General features: G+C 41.3%; 1 protein-coding gene across 1 annotated transcript; it reads right to left on the bottom strand.

The window, feature by feature from the left end:
* Positions 1–262: 262 nt before the first annotated feature.
* LOC148036183 (uncharacterized) lies at positions 263–997 on the bottom strand. The gene is made up of 2 exons (XM_087679094.1): positions 866–997; positions 263–605 (listed from the first exon to the last, which is right to left on the bottom strand). Exons 1-2 carry the CDS (start codon positions 966–968, stop codon positions 400–402), a joined length of 309 nt encoding a protein of 102 aa, XP_087535220.1. The 5' UTR covers positions 969–997; the 3' UTR covers positions 263–399.
* Between the last annotated feature and the right edge of the window lie 8,454 nt (positions 998–9,451).

Here is a 9,451-nt window from a genome sequence, read left to right as displayed (position 1 = left end):
TTAAAACTATCTACATGATTGCAACTAGTTTTCTTATAAATAAAAAATACTATATCATTAGCTCTAACTACTTTGTTTATATAGTAAATTTTTACTACATCAATAACTAGAAAAATTTAAAATTCCTATATAAAAATATTTTACCATATCACTAACTTGTAAAGTGTTCCACTTTTACTAGTTGGGATTTTTTCTAGATACTTTGATAAGTATCTAGAAAATTTCTCTTTTTTTGCTGTATGGATAGGTGTCTAAAGCTCCTTGTGTATATATAGGGCAAAGCCATAGCTGATAATTAAGAAATTACGGCGCACAACTGAGCGGACAACAAGATGACAAAAGGAACCATCTCGTGAGTTATTCACGGCTTATGCAGTAATCATCTCCTCTATGATCAGATCAGAAGTCACATTGCCGGACGGTGCCGTCGGAGAGATGGAGAGCGCAGCCTGTCTGGTCAGGGTAGGAGTTCTGGAGGTAGCAGCAGTTGCAGAAGGCAGGCAGCTCCTGGCCTGGGCTCGAACTGCAGGTCACGTAATCCACATCGGCCAGGCATAACAATCCCGAGCACGGCGGTGCGGGGCCTATGGTCTGCGCCTTTGCGCCTGCATAATTATATTGATCATGATCATTTCATCAACCACAGTATAATTGTATCATCCATCCATTAACCACTACGCATCATCTGCACGCTTGTGTTAACCTAATTATCGCGTGTGTTTCATCGCATCAATTAATCAATCATCGCAGCAATCGACAGTCGCACTACAATCGACAATGATTTAATTAAACGATCCATACGGCCAGAAATACGATGTCATCAGAAAAGATGAACGACGTTGATACTTGATTGTGTGATAGTCACCTGGATGATCGGAAACAAATATGGAGGCAATAAGAAGGATCAGCAGTAGGGCTTGCAGGCCAACGACGCCTGGGCTCTGTAGACGAGGTTTAAGTGCAGCCATAGCGATACGATATATGTCGAAGGTGACTGGCGCTGCTGATACTATACGAATGAATATCAGAGAGAGAGAGAGAGAGAGAGAGGCCGAGTACCTTGCTTGCTTGGATTACCCACGATAAATAGAGGAAGATCACCAGAAGCCGTGGATTCCAGTCGCCATACTAGACACGTGGCCCAGTAAGATCAAGCCACGTGGAGGTCTTGCTGGTCTGTTCTATCTGGTCAACAGACTCATCTGAGTCATGGATGTGGGTGTCCAAAACAATATTTAACTTGCTCGATCGTAATCAAATCAAAGAGACGTATTGTAGGACCATTCGACTTCCCCAATTTCTTACACCCAATTCTCATCAAGGGCATTTGCCACGCGAGTCAGAACATTGAAAGGTCAAAGATCTTTGTTAAGGCATTAGGACATTTTCACAGAAGTTCAACTAAGCCAATGGATTCCTTTTTCCAAACCTTCTCACGAAATTGTGAGACGCTACCATACTTCACACTAGAATTTTTTGCATCAAATTCTTTAAACTTTGCAAAAGCCTTGAGGTTTCACAAGTTTGGAAAAGCCTTGAGGTTTCGCAAGTTTTAAAATTTTAGATTTGAAAAACTACACTAGCCACATTCGAAGCTTTGAAGACTTTTCTTCTCAGGTTGATGATTCGTAGATAAATAATCTTGAATATTGATTTTTTTAAAAAAATTTATGAACATTGTATTTATCAACATATATTTACATCAACTTGGTTGGGTGGGCATTGCCATTGTAAAAGTTTCAAATACTAGAATGTAGCCTATATGTCTCTTTACAGGCTTGCACTTTACCACATCTAGTCTTCAAAATAACTAAAATTTCATCTCAACATTCACCTAATAGTTTCTCTAGATCCGATTTGTCTGGTTTTGCCCTTTAGATATTCCAAAGCTTTAGTATTTCTTCTTCATCATTTTCTTGGTTACCAAAAAGAGCATATTCATCTTCAGATGGGCATTGAAACTTGCCATGTTGAACAATTCTTTGACTTTCATCCAAATCTTCCTAGATTTAGCATAATTCCAAAAGAGGTTTGGAATAGTGATCTCCCTTCCATGCCAACAAAGAATGCAAAATGGGGACAAGTTTGGTATTTCTTTTAGTTAGTCCTTGCTCAAGATTTTCTTCATTGCGATCCTCCATAGCATGAAATTGAATTCTAGGGCTTTCCATACTCTTGCTCTTACTTTTCAACTTGGCCACTTGTGTATTCCTAGATCTATTTTCCCAAGCCAATGGCATCTTTAGGAAATTTTCATTGTTGGGTCATATGAAGTGAGACCCTCTTTTCATCTTGCATGATGGCTTACTATTGTGATTAATGAAAGGCCTCCAAACATTTTCTTGATCTACTATCTTGGTAGGTGACCAACCTTTAGCCTTTCAGAGAAGGACTTCACTTAATGAAAGACCTCCACACATTCTTTTGATTTACTATCTTGGTAGTAGACCAACCTTTAGCCATCCTAAGAAGGACTTCATTTAGCCACTCCCTTCTTTCTACATTAGATCTGATTTTCTTCTCGCTTCCTTGGCTAATAGTAATTCTTCCTAGTCCCATAGCTAGGATGTTGTCCATCCCCATCAATCCTGGTCAGCTCCAATTCTTCATAGGTGATTGCACTAAGGTAGCTTTGGAAAGTATCATACAAGGTTCATGCTCCACTAACCTAAGCATAAAGTCTGGTTTCCACTTAAATGTTAGTCATGATGCCTTACTTTCCAATAGTTCTTAAAACCATGCCCCTATTAGTTTTGGGTGGCATGATGAGGTTCCATATTGAATGCAACATTTTGTTTTCGCCCAACTTCCAAATAAAATTCTATATTGAATGCCACCTTTTGATTTCTCCCATTTGCTGAATAAAATTTGCCATCTTTCTTTCAAGTTGTATCATTTGTAGAAAAGAGCAACAACACCCAAAAACAGAGTTAGTGAGGTTGGTACATCCGTCCTTCCTTGTGAGCTTGTAAGGGATTCCAACAAACTTTTTTATTTTGGCTTTGGGCTTCTCTCCCAACCATTGCACTTTTTGCTTGATTGTGATCTCAAGGCCTAGGGACACATCAAAATATCTAAAGACTTGTCCTATCTTGATTAGCTTGAAGCCTATGCCCAATATATTACAATTTCTATTTCTTGATGCTAACAAACGAGTGAGGTACTTGCAAAAACTAGCCATATACTTGCAATAGGGCTTTGGCATTCTCCTTCTTATATTCTAATAGCTTCAATAACAAAGAGTTGAGTGTACATTTGGCTTCCATCTAGTAGTTATAGACATCTAATGGTTCCATGTTGGATCTTCCATCATATTATCCTTACTAGGATGTAACAAGTGGGATGCACATCGACTAGGGTTTACACACCTAGTCACACTATCGGGGTATATAAGGTGTAAGAGTCCCAAATTGGGGCAATCACTTATTATCAAGAACATAGTCTTCACCTTCATCTCCAGCTTCCATGGCTTCCCCCTTCCTTCTCTCCCCTTTTCTGTCTTTCTCTCTCCTCTTCTAGTCTTCTTTCGCTTCTTCTTGCTCCCTTTCTCTCTCTTCAGCTCTTCTTCTCTCTCCTCTCAGTTTCTTTCATTATAGTGGTATCAGAGCTTCGAGCTTTGGTTCTTTTCTCCTTTCCCCTTTCTTCCTTTTCAAATCCCAAAAACCCTAGGTACTCAGCTTACAAGTACATGCACAGCACGAAGGACTGCAGTTAACTTTAGATTTTTGAAGCAAGTAGGAGCTATGGCTAGAGACTTAGACATATCTGGTGGTAAAATGGTTAAAATAGTAGATCGTAACTTCTTTTCATGCAAACTTTAAGAGTTCCAGGCCAAGTTTAGAGTCCCAAGAGTTGAAAGAGGGCAAAACTTTAGTTACTTTTTTGCCTCAGCCCTCCTTCCTGCAAGCTGCCATGGCTACCAACCCACATAACCTCCACCAACTTTATCCAAACACCTCTATGGCCCTAGCCACTTCTTGCACTTGATTCCCACCATCTCCAACTTCATTTGGAGCACCTAGGTGCCAAGGGAAACCCTCCCCAACCAATAGGCAGCAGCCCACAATTTGTGACGCAAATTGTGCTGTTGCTCATGGCCATCTCGGACCTCCTACTCTTGCTCCTAGTCTGTCTCTTGGCACTGTTGGCCTCCTGGAGCAAGGACTCAACCCCCTCAGCAAAATCTAACCCCCCTTCCTTCGACATTGACACCCAGATTGAGCCTCCTCCTGAACACCCCTGTGGGCAGCCATTACTGCTCAATCCAAGCTCTTGATCCAACCCACAACCCCTAGAGCTAAGCCATCAAGAGATCTCTCAATCCCCTTTTGACCTCTCCTACTCGAATTGAAGATGTAGAGCTCAGCTTGCATGGGAGCTTTGTGGGCAGCCATGACTTACTTGAAGCTTCCCTCTTTGAAGCTCAAGCTCGGGGACAAGCACAGGAGCCTTCCTCATTAGTAGGAGCATCCGAACGTTGAAGTATTCTTCCACAGATTCCCCACCCAACCGGACTTAATCGATGGAGCAATCGGGCATCATGATGATTTATACTTCAACGGTCTTCCCAAGCATTAAAGAGGTATGTCAATCTTATCTTAATCTCTCAAATTAGCCACTTGCTAAGCTTAATCCCTTGTTGGAGAGATTCAAGATCATATAGGTTTAATAGTTCAATCCCGAAATTCATGGTATTGGTTGACATTATCTCCCACTTTGTCTTGTGATCTTGGATAAGCCCCAAAATTAATGAAAGTCATTGTAAATTGGGTAAGTAGCAGCCACTGAGTCACTAGACTGCCAAGCTAACCCCCACCCCAACCTCTATTCATTCCTTGCATCTCATGAAAAGGCCCAATGTCTCCTTTCCAATGCATCTCATGTTGATTGCTTAATAAAAATGTATGTCATGTATACTCCCACTAAGGAAAAAGGCCGATTCTAGGCGAGGTGGTAAGACAAAAGAGAGGTGACCCTTCCTTACCACTTATAAAGATCCTGAAGGGGTGCACAACCCACAGTCCGGGGTGAACTTTGCCCACCTCCCAAAGATCCAAAGCCCGATACTTTTATGTAGGTGTAGGTACTACCCATGAGCTCCAGTCTCCCCAATGCAATGATTCCCCTTGGAAACCCCCACAATGCTAATGGCACCCATGCATGACTTTTGAAGTGCATGCGATCAAAGAGATGTATGGCAGTGAATTTACTTATGCATTGATGACATAGAAGATGGGTATGCAATGATGCTTGGGATAATGCTCAATATGCTTAGGATGCTATTTATATTGCTAATCAGGCTCCCTAACTATGCTCCATCCATATAAGCTTTTGCAATAAGAGCTAGGCATTGTTTTTTGTCACAGTCCTGTAGACAGTCAAGAAGATCCTATTGTAGAAAATTTTTGTTTTAAATTTGGAAGTGAACCGTCTATCTCACCTCAAAGAGGGCTTATTCCCCTTTGGTTTGAATTAAAAAACTCCCTAATAGGACCTACGATTTGAAAGTTATGCCCATTTTTGTGCATTAGGGTCATTGTGGACCGCTCTAGGACAGCAGGCACATTAAATACTTTGTAGAAAATTATAATCACTTTCTGTCACAAATTTTAATAGCTCTTCTCAAAGTGGACTTTGTCCCCTCTGTTTTGAGCCAAAAATCTCATCAATTGGAGTTTCCTACAAAGACTTACGCCCCTTTTACTGATAGGAGGTCCTGTGGACTGCATCCAAATGGCTGGCTAGAAAGGCAAAAGCAAGGCCCAAGAGGAACTACAAAGGGAGATTAGAGACTCGTGGACCTCCATGAATGAAGAACCAAGCTCCGCACAAGATTACCATAGTGACATACAAGAGGAAATGCTTGAAACGCATGAACTTCATCATATGGAACGACATAATGATATGGTCACCAACCACCACGAGATGATGTCCAAATTTGTTGAAGCAATCAATCACATGGCTCTCTCAAACTCGAAAACTCAACAAACCTTCGAGCAAGTCACTACTCTTGTTGCTCAATTAGTGACCACTTTATCCCAAGAGATAGTCAATGACTCTAGGCATGAGTCTAGACATCCTCCACATCAAGAACCCTTGCATGGTCAATAGGGTATACTTGGTGCTAAGGAAATTTCCCCTTCCACCTGTGAGATCGGTGAACCCTCTCTTGTGCATGATGAGCCCTTGTTAAATTCCCCCGTCCACCATGTAGCTACCATCCATTTGAGACCTTCTCCCACCCTTGGTCAAATTTCCTTCGCTCTCCCTAGGAGCCCCTATGCACCCCATCCGAATCAGCCCCACCAAGGATAATTTGGTACAAATGGTCAACCTGGCAATCATGGAAAGCATGGTTATAATATGCAACATGGGCTTAATGCACCACATGCGATGCAAGGAGAGCAAGGCATGTATGGCCACCACAAGATGTATGGACAAAAAGGGTTCCATGGGCATCATGGCCCTAATGAATTATATGACAAGATCATCCTCACAAATTACAATGGGAAATCCCCCTCACCATATCTAACTTAGAGGAATGGACGTCTAAGTTGGAGTGCTACTTCAATATCTTCCCCCGCATCGATGATCAAAAAATCATTTTGGCTTCTCTCCACTTTGAAGGATTTTCCCACACATGGTGGCGCTATATCAATCAAGAGAATCAGTAGTTCATTGACTGGGAAGATTTTAAAATGCATATGGTCCAAGTTTTTGTGTCTCCTATGGAAAAAGAACAGTTGGCAAGAGGGTGGTACACCCTTGACCAACGTAACCTCACTGTATGTGAATACACAAATCAGTTCATGAACTTGACCATGTATATGAAGAGCATTAGCAATCATGCTAAACTGCACAAGTATATCTATGGATTGGAACCAAGCCTATCGGCAGATGTCATGGCCCAAAAACCCACCACATGGTTTCATGCAATTGAATTAGCTGAGAGATATGGCAAAAAGTACCGTATGAATGAAAATTTTCAATAAGGTGTTGGACAGCCCCGCATTCCTTCACAATCAGCCCCATAGCAAGGTGGTTTTTGAGGCACTTCTATGCCCAATACCAACCCTAAAGTACCCACTTACCCCGCCTTCCTTGCTGAAAGAAAAATGGCCACTTTTGGGACAACATTTGGCTCTAGTGCTGAGAATAAGTATGCTGAAAATTAATAGTCCAGTGCATCACCTTCCCATGGATCTAGTAGCCAATGGTTCATTTCCCTAGATGTTGTGAAGGAATGGAAGGAAAATGGCCTATGATTTAAGTGTGGAGATAATCACACTGTAGATCATGCTTCCGAATTCCCGTACAAGACAGCCAATGTCAAAATTCATATCATGTATATCATGGAAGATTGGCACAATGATGAGGATGACTTGCCTACTAATGAGGATGAGCCTATGGAGGATGTTGTTCATGAGCAGTTCTATGACCCAGAGGATGGGTTTCCGTTCGAACCAGGTGGTGATCCATCAAGGATACTTGATTTGACATCCCTCCACCTACCACTTCCCTTTCCTTGATCTCTTTGGATGGGTTCCCCAAGCCCCAACACCCTTCACATTCAAGGCAGTATCAATGGAAAGCATATCTTCATCCTTGTTGATAGTGGTAGCACTCACATTTTTGTCAATAAATCAGTCATTGATCGGTTGAAATGCATCCCTATGGCACTACACCACCCCTTGAAGGTCCAAGTAGCAAATGGAGAAGAAGAAATCAACACACATGTATGTTGTGTAGTTCCCTTATACTTGGCTGAAAATTATGTGACGTTGGTTGATCTAATTGCCCTAGATATGGGCCCCATTGATGTTGTCTTGGGCTGTGATTGGCTGAAACAATTGGGAAAATTGCTGTGGATTTCTCTCAGCTCTACATGGATTTTATGATGCATGGACAGCCTATCCACCTAGAGGGAGTTCAAGATCATGCTGATTTTCAGCTCATTACAACAAAGCAACTCAAAAGGGAGTTTAAGAAATGCTCACAAATCTTTGTTTTGCAATTGAATACGAACAATTCCAATCATCCCTCTACAGTATCTAAAGATTCAACCTTGCAAGCCTTATTTGAGGAATACAATGACCTATTTCAAATGCCTACATCCCTTCCTCCTAAGAGATAAGTGGACCAACCACTTGACCTAGATCCCAATTCCAATCTAGTGAACAAACCCCCTTATAGACTCTCCAAGTGTGAGTGCAAAGAGGTTGCAAAGCAAATCAAGGAGTTGTTAGAGATAGGGTTTCATTGAACCGAGTTCTTCCCTTTATGCATCCCCTATCCTCTTAGTTAAGAAAAAACATGGCTCCTTTCACATGTGCATTGACTACAAAGACTTGAACAAAATTACAGTGAAGAACCACTAACCCATCCCAGGAATTGATGATTTGCTAGATGAGTTGAAATGGGAATGCTTTTTCACTAAGATTGACTTGCATTCTAGCTACCATCAGATTCATATGTGAGTAGGAGATGAGATCAAAATAGCCTTCAGGACTAATCATGGACTTTATCATTTTTTGGTGATACCTTTTGGGTTTACTAACGCCCCCACTACCTTTCAAAGCCTCATGAACAAAATCCTATAGTCCTTTCTATTCAAGTTTGTGCTTGTTTTTTTTTATCACATCCTCATTTACAGCAAGTCATTTGAGGAGCACTTGACACACATCAAAAGGATGTTTGACGTATTGAGAGAGCATCGACTGTTTTTCCAAGGAGAGAAAATGCATCTTGATGCAAACATCTGTGGAGTACTTGGGACATATTGTGAGTAAAAATGGCATAGAGGCTAACCCAAAGAAGGTGCAATGTGTTAGAGACTGGCCCACTCCTTCCACCACCACTTCTTTGCATGACTTCCTTGGTCTCTCTTGATTCTATAGACACTTCATTAAGCATTACGCCACCATTGCAGTACCTTTGACTAATCACTTAAAAAAGGAGTTATTCTTTTGGGATGCCATTGTTGATCATAGTTTCAAACAACTAAAGGAGGTGCTTACTTCCGCCCCCATTCTTGTCTTCCCTGACTTCTCTAAGCTATTTAGCATTCATTGTGTTGCTAGTGGCTGGGGTATTGGTGCAGTATTGTTGAAACATCATGGTGTGATTGCATTTGAGAGATGTAAGCTTGATGAGAGGGAGATGCAAACGAATGTATATGACTAGTGTGAGAAATGCGAGATCTAGAGCATGGCAGTGAGTTATGGTGGATGAAAGGAGAAGTGTGAACTCATGATGGAGAAGACAAAGACATTGTTTGTTACACAAGTGAATTAGGTTCCAAGATTGAGACTTGGACTCATAAACACAATCTTGTGTATGTGGACAATGACATTGACACTTCACTGAAAAGAAAAGAGTACTATCATTGCATTAAGAAAAGGAAGCAAGTACAATGCTTTATAGGAAAGTAGGAAACTACAGTAGGCACCAT

Source organism: Lygodium microphyllum, chromosome 5 (assembly GCF_053477565.2).
Source record: "Lygodium microphyllum isolate KBCC chromosome 5, Lygodium_microphyllum_v1.1.10, whole genome shotgun sequence".
Taxonomy (NCBI): domain Eukaryota; kingdom Viridiplantae; phylum Streptophyta; class Polypodiopsida; order Schizaeales; family Lygodiaceae; genus Lygodium; species Lygodium microphyllum.
This window is presented reverse-complemented; position numbering and strand designations above follow the sequence as displayed.

Coding starts and splice junctions, on each gene's coding strand:
- LOC148036183 (XM_087679094.1), bottom strand. CDS start 968: ATGGCTGCACTTAAACCTCGTCTACAGAGCCCAGGCGTCGTTGGCCTG. Junction 606..865: donor ATTTGTTTCCGATCATCCAG/GTGACTATCACA, acceptor ATAATTATGCAG/GCGCAAAGGCGCAGACCATA.